At 34.7% G+C, this 14,579-nt stretch overlaps 1 protein-coding gene across 1 annotated transcript; it reads left to right on the top strand.

Annotated features, from left to right (window-relative positions):
• Window positions 1-1,072: 1,072 nt before the first annotated feature.
• Window positions 1,073-14,559, top strand: LOC120340331 (flotillin-1-like). Its single transcript, XM_078116640.1, has 9 exons — window positions 1,073-1,382; window positions 1,947-2,102; window positions 2,472-2,575; window positions 3,295-3,378; window positions 5,636-5,759; window positions 7,468-7,635; window positions 8,036-8,101; window positions 8,842-9,018; window positions 11,177-14,559. Exons 1-9 carry the CDS (start codon window positions 1,170-1,172, stop codon window positions 11,360-11,362), a joined length of 1,278 nt encoding a protein of 425 aa, XP_077972766.1. The 5' UTR covers window positions 1,073-1,169; the 3' UTR covers window positions 11,363-14,559.
• The last annotated feature ends 20 nt before the right edge of the window (window positions 14,560-14,579 follow it).

The raw sequence follows: 14,579 nt of genomic DNA on the forward strand, positions 1-14,579 counted from the left end.
TTGATCATTTGTATCCGTATTGTAGCATATCCGTTGTAAATAAACGTTTCTTGTCAAATTTAACTACGGTGTCCTAAACTCCAGAAACTGTGACGATTTTATTATTTCTGTATTTGTGTGCCATTTGTCGAAATGTTTACCATTCTTTTCGATTCACGTGACTTTCATGCATCATCAGTCACAAGATCGCTGGTTCCAGTTGTGGGTTTTCAGGTATTTTTCCGTTTTGCCCAAATTGACTAACTTTGGTTTTACCTAACCTCGGTGCTATATATTGTGTATTAGAGTTTGTTCAACGGTTAAAATTGCTCTCTTAAAGTTTAATTATAAATCCGCAAATGCGAAGTTCTTGCAACATGTCACGCGTCTATTTCTGTATTTACTGCTCTGTCCGTCTGTTTCGTTGTGTTCATACGGCTATGCGGTACGTACGGTACCGTACCGGGTACATTTCAATATTCAGATATTTGTCAGATGCCAGGAAAGACTATAGTATGCGGTAACTCTGATCGGAATAGATTTGAGTCCGTAAGGCTGTAATATTTGCATTCATATGTATCACCCAAATTGAAGATTTGAATACATTAAAACAAGTCAAGTTTGTATATTTAAAATATGCAATATTTTGAACCAAAAGTAAAAAAAAATTCGGTATCAACTAATACTCAATTCCTCAATAATAATTCTCGGTAGATATGGCACTTCAGTCTGTTAGCACTGTAGCAGGGGAGTGGTGGCATGTACGTCACTTATACTCAGTCCCCTATTCTTCTCAGTGAGTAGCCTTTGTGTGACCATGCTTTGAACAAATCTTCCTTCAAAAATAATAAACGCTTCAATACAGTTTGAGATCTTATTACGGTATTATTGCACCGATCCTTAATAATATGTTATAATGTAAAAAGTTTATTTCGACTCCATAATCAGCATAATAGATGATAAAATAATTGATAAAAACGAAATAAATAAAACTGATTATAGAATCGGGAAAGCAAACAAAACCTCAAGTAGGGGTTAAAGCTTACAGAATTTAGATGGAAAGGTATTGTTTAAAGAAGTAGTACGTGTTCGCTCACCTTCATTGTTATATTCAATCTCATTCATAATAACTTTTTCTCAGTTTATACCATTTGTGCTTATCTTAATTGAGCAAAACATTGATCAAAAAGATGGGTTTTGAGACATGCGGACCAAACGAAGCCATGGTTGTATCTGGATGCGGATACGGGCGTCCGCTAATGATTCCTGGTGGCCGAGTTTGGAAATGGCCAATGATTCAACAAATCCAAAGAATTTCGTTGAATACAATGACATTACGGATTAAAAGTGAGAACGTAAATACACAGAAGGGTGTTCCTATCTCTTGTGTTGGAGTAGCACAGGTGATTTGATTATATATATGCTTCAATTAACTTTTAGATTCCGTGTATATTTTTAATTCAGTGTTACCCATTGGGTTTCTGTGGAAACAACTATCTATCGTTATTCTATCCATTTGCGCTTGTGGAGCAAGGATGTTATATCTCCGGTCTGAATTTTGTCAAAAGAAACTTATAGTAATATATTTGTGATATTAAATATAGTTGCGCCTAATTCAGTAATTTTATCGCAGACAATATTGTAGACTAGTATATGGCTGTTTTTCAAAGTCAGGAATGAGAATTAAGCATTATTGTTCTAAACAGAATTGTGAGGTTCGGGAAAATTTACAATCCCGACTCATTTGATTAATGAAAATTTCGACTCCTTCTTCTGCCTCTAAACTTGGTAGAAATCATATTTTGGTTATAAAAGCTAATACTCCACGTCACAGACCTAATTCCAAAACATTTTAAATGATTTTAGTTTTTTGATGACAGTTTTTTTTATGGTATTTATTTTAACTACTATGATCTTATGATATTTCTTGCCTAATGACTTACTGTATGTTCAAATTGTTATTTCAGGTAAAAATACAAGGACAAAACCAAGAAATGTTGGCGAATGCCTGCATGCAATTTCTTGGTAAGAGAGAGACAGAAATTCAAAATATTGCACTTGAAACATTGGAAGGTCATCAGAGAGCCATTATGGGAAATATGACTGTTGAAGAAATCTACCAGGCATGTTTACCTTTTGATGCAATTTGCCACTATTAACTAAGAATGTCTATCGATCACTTATTGTTGGATCTCCGCACTCGGAAACCCTTATTCTCAGTCGTGCTGTCTGTCTGTCTGTTAAGATGTAGCGTCTTAATGGCTGGATCATTATGGATTAAATTTTTCACATGGGTTACCAGTGACCCTAGTAATGTACGCTTCATAGAAAGTCCGAATTGAAGTTTCGTTTCCATAGCAACAATAAAAAAACGCGCCGATTGTTATGAAATTTATCGGCCTTTTTCGTCAACTAAACCAACCATTTTTCTGAGTAAAAATATTCAACTCTAAGTAGTTTTAGTTACTGAAATTTTATTTTAATCTGTACAGGATAGAAAGAAGTTTGCAAAGCAAGTGTTTGAAGTCGCTTCATCAGATCTTATCAATATGGGAATTACTGTTGTATCTTATACCCTCAAAGATGTAACAGACAGGTATTTTGTTATGAAACTTTGTTTGAAGCCAGGGCTGTGAAGTGGGAGTATTTTTAGACTTTTTTGAGTCAGAATTGAAATCACTAATTCTTCAGAATTCCATACTTTCGATGGTTTTCATAGATTTCTACTATTATATCACATTGTACAACAGAGATAAGATATGTGAATGCATGTCCCTGCATGGTGTTGAATTATTAATTAGAGTTTTCTGTGGCCATTCAATTTGAGCGTTATAGACTCATAAGATTTGTGTAACCTAGATTTCAGCGGCAATTGTTGATAAAACTTTTCTGGGATATTCTCCGTTGCATATTATTGTGCTCTTACTACGGATACGATTACTACGAACTGCCTGTGTGTTAGTCGTTAATAAAAATTAGTTTTATTGCGTCATTTAATTGTAACTCAATGGCATGCAATCAATTTTGGGCATATACAGTCAACATTAAAATTTATTTTTCAAAGCCCTCTTTGCCTTTCAACCTTTCAACCTATTTGTAGAAGTAAAAATATATAAAAAAAAAACACCTTGGGGGTGAATTTTCACTTTTAAAATTGAGTAATGGGTAAATTAGAGACTGAAGGTTGACGATATTTTTTAAACATGGAGATATGCAAACACTTTTCTGTATTTTTTATATGAATCTTGGGTTCTGTAATGTTTTTGACTTGAAGCAAAATTATCCCATGTATAAATGGTATTCTTCTATTTTTAGTGAAGGATACCTATCTGCTCTTGGTAAAGCAAGAACAGCACAGATTCATAGAGATGCAAGGATTGGAGAAGCTGAAGCTAAAAGGTATTTTATATGATTTTGTATGTTATATGGCAATTACTTAAATACTCCCGAAGTATGTGAACCAAGATGGCGAACACCGGAATGTAGTATATGTACCAGGTTAGGGTTAAACCATAAATCTATTACAATTTTCCTTATTTTAGTTCTATTTCCAGTTCGTGGACTAGCCGAGTGACTCCCGTAATATTTGTACCTGAAATTATGGGCTAACCCTAATCTGGTACACATACTACGTTCCGGTGTCCGCCATCTCGGTTCACATACTTCGGGAGTACCCTTAGTTGTAAGCTCTTTTCTACCTAACAATGTTGGCGGCACAGGTTGGACATGTGAACCCCATGACCTACCATTTCATCAAGGGTTTATTTATTAAATTATGGGGGCCATACAGAGCCGGAGACAATCCTGTCTTTTGAAAATTGTAGCTTCTCATGCATCAGGGGCTTAGGATAGGATTTACATATTTATCCCGGGGGAGAGGAAAGACAATAAGACGGCTTAACCATATGGCGAACCACGGCCTCTCGTCCGGTTACCATTCCAAGTCGGGTATGGGATTTTGTTAATTATTTGTTTTCGGAAGCATGGACTTGATGGTGGAGGAAGCTGTAACCGACCAGCGGTTATGTGAACCACCCAACGGCGGCGAGGAGTCCAGCAATCCTCTCGCACATACCCATCTCTGTATGGGATTCGAACCTGCGAACCCACGCAGTGTAATCAGAGGTAGGGTGGCAGTTTATTCCTAACGCTTAGCACGATGAGCCACACCGCCGCGCCTTCTCGTGCAGAGCCTTGTTTTGATGTTTTGGAAACATTGTATACAAAATGTCATAAAATTGGGTAGGCAGTGAATGCCAAATGTGTGGAAATTTACCGTAGAAAAATATGTTCTATAATAATAAACATTTGACTATTTGTTTAATCCGTTTGAAAATTCCTTCCCTCCTGGCTGAGTATAAATGTGACCTTACCAAATGATATGTTTGGAAATTTCAATTACGTGATTTCAGAAAAAAATGTTTTATCCATATTTCAGATGATTAAAATTACGAATGGGAATAATTATTATTCTTTTTAAAATTTGTACATATTGGGTATTGAATACACTAATTGAAGGCTGGTAAACATAGAATTTCTGGAAGAATTAGCAAATTATTAATAGATGAACTGGAAGCATTTCATATATCTTGTGGTTGTTGTGCATAGATTTGAATTTCAATAAAAGCTTGTTTTGGTGTATAATTTCGTTATATTTTTAAATGGAAGCATCGTTGGAATTTTCTGACCAGAAATTCATTACTATAGTATAATATTTATATAGTTTTAGTAAATCTTGGCATTACATGTGCATTTCTTAATCTTCAAATATAAATAGTCTCATAACCACTTAATATTGTTAACCAAATGTCTTGGTCGATCATGAATTCTCTTATACAAACTATTTAGTGTCAGACAATATGCTTTTATGTACACCCCACTCATCAATATATAGTTATAGTACATCTCAGAATTACAGTGTTCATGCATAACTTTTTCTCAAAGGCGAGTCTCTTTTACTACTAAGTGAAGGCTTGTGGATTTGCCTCAAGCAAATTATCTTAAAATTCCTGTGTGTAAAAAAATCCCAGTCATCTCAAATTGTTCACCGTTTTGTTTTTCTAAAATTCCTGCACCGAAGGGCACTTATGAGTTATCGTCATGTGAAATCACTGATGCGTGAATAAATATCTCTCTTAGTATTCATTTATGTTTGGTTTGTGTGTAAAAGTGTTTACTTTGCTTGTAGTATTTCACAGCTCATTCTCTTGTGATAATTGTTGGCTGAACAAATTAATACACTGATTTTCAGAGATAAAATAATAATATATCGGTATAAATTTTTTGCCATTTATGCCATTTTCCAGCATTTCGCTATGAACAAGGTCTATTACGAATTGATACTTTCCATATATTCGATTACTATTGAGCAACACTTCAATACCAAATATAAAATAAACAATAAAATTTAATAGAAAATGTAACTATTGGATTTTTGTTGAAATAAACAAGTAACCCAAGGAAATTTGAAGGCGACCCAGTTTTAGGTCGCGACTCGTGCCCCATGGGTTGGCAATCACTGCTATACGCCTATACCTATAGGCCATCTCTACAGTTGTTATTGTGATGCTCCTACTTTATAAAAACAAAATAATTCATCTCATACTTATGGTTATCGGGGCATAAATATCTCAAAACAACAATCTTATTTATACAGGGATGCTGGAATCAAAGAAGCTTTGGCAAATCAAGCAAAAATGAAGGCAAAATTTGAAAATGATGCAAAAATTGCCGAATCGAAACGTGATTTTGAGCTAAAGAAAGCTGCTTATGACAAAGAGGTAGAGTATAACAAATTTCAAATTTAATCCAAGATGTCCAAAACAAATTAAATGATCAAATCCTTTTCTATAATTTGTTATTTCTTTACATACCTCAATATTTAATATAAAGAATTGCTGCTTGATTAAGAAGTGTTATATAACGGTATCTTCAAAGAGCCATAATTCATGCACTGTTGAAGTGTTCAAGTACATTATGTATTTTCATGCAGAAATGTTTTCTAGTATAAAATACTAGAATGAAATACTAGGAAATACTATAAAATACTACTTCAAGTCTAATTAGTTGCAAAAATTTTCTAAATTTATGTGATTTTCTAATTAAAAAAAATATTATTTGAGCATTTGACAGATTTTAAAAATGTGCTTCGATATTATTTAGTTTTAGACCATTCTTGACCCAAGATTAAATCATTAACCAGATATTAAAACTATCATGACTCGTGACTGGCATTAATGCAATAAATGTTGTTTCTCTCGTGTTGATGAAAGACAATATTCTCACGAGTGGGAGTTTCCTGTCATTATTATGAATTGACTGAATTGTCGTCTTCTTTTCCTGTTGTGTGTTTGTCTTACTTTGAATGTTATAAAATCACTATATTTCATTTGGGAATCAAAATCAAAAAATAATACGTTTGAAATATTAACTAAAAAGAGTTATTTAAAAACTTGAACTTTTGATTTTTTAATTTGAATTCTATTATACGCCCATCTTACCATAAGAATTATTGGTACTCCCGGAGTATGTGAACCTAGATGGCGAACACCGGAACATAGTATGTGTACCAGGTTAGGGTTAGGTCATCATTTTATTCCAATTTCCCCCAATTTCAGTTATATTATGAGTTCGGAGACTAGCAAAGTGACTCCCGTACTATTTGTACCTGAAATTATGGCCTAGCCCCAACCTGGTTCACCTACTTCGGGAGTACCAAATTATTTTGTCATTCAAGTATGAAATTCAGGATTCTATACACGCGTCGCATATAATAGAATTGTTACAATATCCATAACTCAATAATATAAAACTTTAATGCTGCTTACATCCTGAAAGTGACGAAACGATCATAAAATTCCAAGTTTTTTTTTTTATATAATATAAGCAAGTTAATTGCTTGTTAAAAAAAAATGAGTGTTTTTTATTTATTTAAACCACGATATTCCAACCAAGGATATTCCTCTTCCATTACTAACAATAATTTTTCCATATGCATTACTCAAAATCACCTTCAAACAATAATAATAGTCTCATAAAGCATAATGTGATCGATATAGTAAGTTGTTCTGTCTCAATATTAAATTTAACTCATTTGATAATTTTATGTCAAGTTCTCAAACAGGCAGATAACGAGTAATTTTTTAGAAAATGGATTGATACACAAAACGATTAACGCTCTAGAAGTATGTGTACCAATATGAAGGTAACTAATTTTGTTCGCCTGGTTAAAATCATTCCATAATCTCATGGGCAGGGGGCATATTTACTTGGCTAACATAAACAATACCCGAACTTGTAATAGAACTAAAATAAGGAAAATTGGGATAAAGTTATGGCCTAACCCTAACCTGGTACACATACTATGGAAGTGCCAGACTATTTACGTTATCACTTGCATATTGCAAACCACTCGTTCTGAATATGATGTGAAACAAAGTATGAATGAAAGGAGGGTCTATTAAATAATAAATTTGTCTTTTCCTACAGGTCAGCACAAAGAAAGCAGAATCCGAACTGGCGTACAATCTTCAAGAAGCCATCACGAAACAGTCGATTAAAGAAGCCGAAATGCAGATTAAGGTCGAAGAAAGAAACAAACAGATTCAAGTACAAGAACAGGAAATCAGCAGACGAGATAAAGAACTCACAGCTCAGGTCCGGTCGATGTTTGATTCATTTCTTTTTTGTACGAGTATGTACAGACTCGAGTTCAAATATCACATCACTAAGCGAGGAGGGCTGTCCTTCCGAGTTGCCAGAAAGTCATTGACATTAGGTTGAATCATTTCTAATATATACTTTCAGGAAATTAAATAGAGATAAAAAGGAATATCATAAATATGAATTCTTGGAGAAACTGTTTCGTAAAAATTTTGCTTTCAAGCAAAAAAGAGAGAAATGATTTTTGTGTTGTCATACATGGTAGGATTCCCTTGTCTATTTGTTTGAAGCATTGCTTAAAATTATAGAGCTTTATATATGATATTTACGGGTTAGTCAGTTTGCCTTGTAATGACATTGTTTTGACTGATATTTTATCTTCTATTATTCACAGGTCAAAAAACCAGCAGAAGCTGAGAAATTCAGAATGGAAAGAATTGCTGAGGCTGAAAGAAACAGGGTATGTTTTATTATGTTGTTGAAAATAAAAGCGGAAGGTGTGATAAACAAAGTGAGCTGTGCCTGAATGTTTTTTTGCCTCTTCCGAACTTTTTCGTATTAGTAGTTTCTTGTCTGAAGCCATCTTCGCAAGTTGCAAATTAGTGATTGAAATTTTAAGAACATTGCGTTGGGTGTAAAAAAGTGGACGGGCTGTGTTTAAATGGAAAGATTTTATTGCCTCCAAATGGAATCTATTGCTTGGCGATAGGCGCACTGTACTTCAAGTATAACACATTGCCCTGGGTGTGAAAAATTGGGCGGACTGTTTTAATGGAAAGATTTTGTTACCATTCAAGGTATCCATTACTCGGCGGTTGGCGCATTATAGCGTTAGGAATATGCTTGTCATCACTCCTTTGATTATCCTGCACCAGTTCGCAGGTTTAAATCCTGCAGGTAATAATTATGTTCGAGAAGATTGCTGGACTCCTTGTCATCGTTGTTGGGTGGTTCATGTAACCACTGGTTGGTTACGGCTTCCTCCACCACCAAGTCCGTGCATCTAAACTAATAAATAGTTAGCTAGGTATTCCATACCCCACATAGACAGGTGACCTCATAATAGTCCATGGTTTGCCATATGATTAGGTCATCTTATTGCCTGTCTCTCCCTCAAGATGAAATGAAAATTCCCTATCCCATCATATCAATGCTTATTTGTTCAGAGTGAAAATAACAAAAAAAATTGATTCATTCCAGATCATCTTGGAGGCAGACGCAACTGCCCAATCTATTCAAATGAAGGGAGAAGCAGAAGCATTTGCTGTAGAAGCCAAAGCTAAGGCAGAAGCTGAACAGATGGCAAAGAAAGCCGATGCTTGGAAAGATTACCAAGAGGCCGCCATGGTTGATATGGTTCTCTCTACCCTGCCTAAGGTAAAGTACTGTTTGTTTAATATAAAAAGGATTCCCTTCAGAACTTTTGAAAATTTCTTAATTGGCTTGTGCTATATAAGCACTATTGATGATTAATGAAGGCCGCGGATGGAAATGTTGGATATTCTTGTTTTATATAAGTCAGGGGTGGGCAAGATACGGCCCGCGGGCCCCGTCGGCCCGCGACGAGATTTAGACCGGCCCGCTGACTGTACATCATGATATTACATCATTACACTTTTAGTACATTATGATAAATTCATTATTGGTTTTTTGGTCTCTATTTTTTTGTAGTTTAAACTTTACTTTAAACGCGATTTAAATTTTTCTTTCTTGCATTAGCGAATAAATATGTGATTAAGATATTGAACACTATTCATGTTATAATCAGGCCCGCCGATAACTTCATTTTCCCACATCTGGCCCGCCGACTAAAGAAGTTGCCCACCCCTGATATAGGTATAGGTATATTTTATATAGGTAGCGAGTAGGGCTGTCTAAACGAATTCCCTTTTCAAAATCAAATCGCGAATTATTTGAACCGTTTTCTGGACTAATTTGCAAATAATAGAATCTTCTGGTAAAATGAACATATGGAAGAGAAAGTATTTCAACCACCATTGCCCTGTGTTTTTTACCAGGCAAGTGGTGTCGTTTTGTGAGTAAACCACTCTTGCCCCTCACATAAGTTATTCCAGAAGTTCTTCTTGCATTCCTTTTGCATGGAAGACTAGATGTCGCAATCTTCTATTTCCCCTGTGAGTCGCAGTTCTTACCACTTCATGGCAGCTGCTGCCACGAACGAACGAACCGCAGCGTCATTTCAGAACTATATTTACTTAAACCTGAAACCTAACCCAAAATCCATGAAAACTGTATCCATAACAAAAATGGTCCAACTTACCCAATATTTGTCACCATCAGGGGCAGCCCTGCCAATACCGCCGGCATGCCTTGGTTACGGCAGCAAAATTTTACCTGCCGTTGGTTTTCATACTGCTGCCGTGGTACCGGCATTGGCATCTCGCCATAGGTTTGTGGCAGCTAAAAAGTCAGTCGCCGTGGTTTGGCCATAGCGGCCATGGTTTTGAAATCCTGCCATGGTTTCGCGGCAGCTTTGGACGCCACAAAATACTCAAAACTGCACGGTGGCACGCTTTTAGCCATTTCATACATGGTCCAACTCAAAAGTTATTATCGGAAATAAATATTTAAAAAGATGTTTTTGAGAGATTACAGAAGGCGAAAAAAGCACTTTAGTATTGTCTAAAAATGGTAGTTCTATTAATAGCATTGATTTGAAGTTGATAAGTTAGTAATCAATCATAGAAATCACAATATCGTAAAGGGAGTTCTAATTGTACATGATTCGGAAAAAAATTTTTTAGGGAATCACATTTGAAATAGGAATTTAGATTTAGTTTAGTTCGAATGAGCAATGATGAAACATATCGCCATCCTATGATCTTCTATGATTTATGCGATATGGGCTTAACTGAGCTCTCATTTTGTCGCTCTAAAAGTTTGTGTACCAAAATGGAGGCAACTAATTTTTTTCACTCATTTTACATCAAGTTGTGTAAAGTGACTGAAACCTATGGGCAGGGGTATATTCACTTGGTAATCACAGACAGCCTTCAAACTCGTGATAAAACTAAAATAAGGAAAATCATAATAAATTTATGGCCTAACTCAACTCTAACCTGGTACACACACTACAGGAGTACCTTCATTTCATCAATATCCATTTTGTGATTGCATACTTGCACTTCCATCATATTATTATGACCAATTGTTGGTACTCCCGTAGTAGTATTATGTGTACCAGGTTAGGGTTGGGGCATAATTTTATTCTGATTTTCCTTATTTTAGTTCTATTTCGAATTCGGGAACTGTCTGTGTTAGTCAAGTGAATATACCCCCTGCCCATAGGTTTCAGTTCCAACTTGATGTAAAGTAGGTGAACAAAATTAGTTATCTCCATATTGGTACACAGTACACACATTTCTCAAGCACCCATTTGTCTTCTGGTTCTGTGCCTTATTTGGGGGATTTGTGCTGAAAACTAAAAAAAAATCGTCTGATTTGAGCAGATCAATCGGCATTTACTTGGATTTTTTGAATTTACTTGAATAATTTATTGAAATTCTTACTTCAGATCGCTGCTGAAATTGCTGCACCTCTATCTGCTACAAAGAAAATCACTATGGTGTCAAGCGGAAAGGGAGATATCGGTGCGGCTAAACTGACAAGCGAGGTTCTTGACGTTGTTGCTAGACTTCCGGCTGTCGTCGAGAAGCTTACCGGTGTCAACATGACGAAAGCCCTCAACATTAAGGTGTAACTGACAACCTCTGACTTTAAAAATTTTTTTTGGATTTTTCCACCAGATTTTTTACACTATTAAGAGTTGTTTCAAAGAATAATTGTCAACTTTAACAATTAATTTACCCCAGTCTCGACTTAACAATTATGAACAATCTCCAGTTTCATGAAATAACAATTTTAATTTAGGCATAATCTGTTATGCATGATTAAGTATTATTTGCTTAACTCTATTAAATTGACCGCAAAGTAAAAAATATGTTTTGGACAGAATTTTATATGCATCATTGGGCATGATTTGGTGTTAGCTTTTTTGACTATGATATGTTATTTACTGTAAAAAAATATATAATTTTGGCAGAATTCGTCATGCATCATTATGCATTAACTCTTTATGTTGTACATTCAATAAAGAATTTTACTAGGTTAAAATTTTTTATGCACCATTAGGCATTGACTCTTATGTTGTTCACTCAAAGAATATTATTTTTGGCAGAAATTTTTATGCATCAAGAGGCATGGTTTGATATAATTTTATTTATTCTTTGATGTTTCAATAAGATTTGTGAGGAAAGAATTCGCATCCATGGCTATTATATTCGATATTAAACCATTTGTAACCTTGTTTTTATAATTGATTAAGCTGGTGGCCATATCATTTGGTAAATTTTTTTAAATTCAGTTTTTTACTTCTAACCATAAGTACGCTTTTTATTGTTGGTATTACGTAATGGTAAAATGTCATAAATTCTGATGGAAGCATTTAAATCACTAACGGTTGATCAACTGTTTGTTGCTGTACTTGATGCACAGCAGTAGACCACCATATTTTAGGGTGTTTATCGCCCTGTATTGAATTGTATTAAAAAAAAATCGATGTGCTTCACACAACTAATGGTGGACATATATACGCATGTATAATAAAAGCTAGTAAGATATATCGAGAACTGACTTAATAAAAAAAATTGTAATAAAACAGGACTTTATGAACACCCTATATATATGTCGGTGGACTAAAATGTCTCAAAATTGATAAATATACAAAAGATATACTGTAAACATGCATAAACGCCCTTTTTTTTTATCAATTTCCACAGTCACTGGTTTTTATTTCACATCATGGTACTCATTGCATTCATTTTTATTTTATTTTTGTGTGAATATCTAATAATCAGAGGTTTGTGCTAGAGAAGTCGCAGGTTGTGAAATCTAACGAGAGAGTTTGAGCACAGAGTATGGAAATGATAGATATATTGTATTTGAAATATTCTCGTTTTTTTCCCCTTTCATTCATTGCTATTATGTTGAAAATCTTGACTATAGTTTGTCCATATAGTCTAAAAAAAATTAAAATTACAAAGGGAATTTATCGATACCATATATTGTGTTGGCCCTTGCAAATGAATTATTAAATGAAGTGAAAATACTTGAACGTGTACGGATATGTAAAGAACAACAAACCTGGTAAATTGACTTCATAACAAAATTGAAATTGCGAAGGGATTTTATGGACACCCCATGAAAGATAAACGTGAAATTCTGAATCTTTATTTATGAGATTGATAATGTTAAAATCAAGTGTCGGGGAGAGTCACTAAACCCTGAGTCTGGCGTCACAATTCATCTGAGCTAAGTCGACTAGTTGATTTCTCAAGTCTTTGCTAATCAGTGACTCAAATTACGTGTAACACTCTGGTTTAAGTTCTGATACCCACGTGAATATGAATATTGGCAACCAATGTTCCCTCTATTTTTTGTAGTATGTGTGCGCAGAAATTTTTGTGTGTGCGCACTTTTTTGGAAATGACTAATATTTGTGCAAAAACCAATGAAGAAATTTTGCATTTTAACTGGGTAATAGGTGGGCCAACAACAAACTTTCTCAACCTGCCAACCGAGAACATTGTTACATTACATCGAAATACGTCTGTGCGCAGTAAATCTATGCGTGTGCGCAGCCTCTGAAAGCTGTGTGTGCGAGCACACGCGCACACCTTAGAGGGAACACTGTTGGCAACCTTTATAAGATTCTTGGGCGTCACTGCCCGATAGCCAGCTTTGGGTCTTCGCAGCATCCCTTCTCCAGTTAATAAGTGTGATTATCCTTTTTCTTTGTATTTTGTGTAAAATAGTCAATGACTTTGGCCTCCCAACACTCCTAAAATCACTTCAATTTCAAGACCTATTCAATGTTTTTGTACATTTGGTTTTCCTAACATTTGTCATAACAACCTTTTCCCTATTTTATATAAAAACTAACTGAATATTAATGTATGTTGCATTTCAAATCATTGCCTAATGCTGTCCAATCGAAAATGATTTAAACAGCTTGGTGAAAAACAGAGAGAGTCTTAGTCATGGTGTTATTTTTTGTGTGGAAGGCTATTTTTCATTGAATTTGTTCTCATCTTCATTGCTTATTTCTAGCTTTCATAACATGCCTTTTATTTTGATCTTGCTTCTACCTATCTTTGAAAATCTGAATTTTGAATGTTTCTAATCCGTTATATTTAGTCTACTAGGATTCATGAGAAATCATTGTCATAACTGGCATGCTTGTTTGTTGAGAATAATGGAAGTCACCCAAATTTTTCACTCTTATTGAAAAAAACTAGAAACTGTTGTTCATTTAGTGATTGTATTTAATTACACATTAATTGAGCAATGGTGTCATGTGAGTAGGTCCTATTACACTGGCATGATTGCGTTTTTTTTTCAAGAATAGCAGCTTTTTTCTAGCAGTCTGCCTGCCCATGTTCAGAGCTGAAAGACAAATAAGCGCTTACCATTTGAAAATATAACACTTGTAGAAGTAGTATCATGTAGTAACTTTATGCAGTATTTTACTCCTTTGGATTTGGGATATTTGTGTCACCGTTAGACATTGTTAAAGCCAGTTGTCAACTGGGTAGCAGTAAGTATTGTGTGATATCCTGTGTGGAAACTTGATTTGGTGCATTTTATATAAATGTGATATTCTAAGATCATGAGAGAAAAAACTAGGCATACAAGATGGTATTATTGGCAAAATTGTTGGTTTGTGCAAAGGTTTTTCTCGCAATGTGCCAGCCCGTTAGAAAAACCAAAGTTTCAATATGCTCGGCTTTTTGCATTTTTCAGGGATTGATTTTAGATGTAGAATTTTTGTTTCTTTTATTCACTGATGTTTACATATTGTAAAATGTGCATGCTGTAAAATAAAATGTAACCAAGAAATTGTTTTTTGTTGTACAGTG

Source organism: Styela clava, chromosome 1 (genome assembly GCF_964204865.1).
Source record: "Styela clava chromosome 1, kaStyClav1.hap1.2, whole genome shotgun sequence".
NCBI lineage: Eukaryota > Metazoa > Chordata > Ascidiacea > Stolidobranchia > Styelidae > Styela > Styela clava.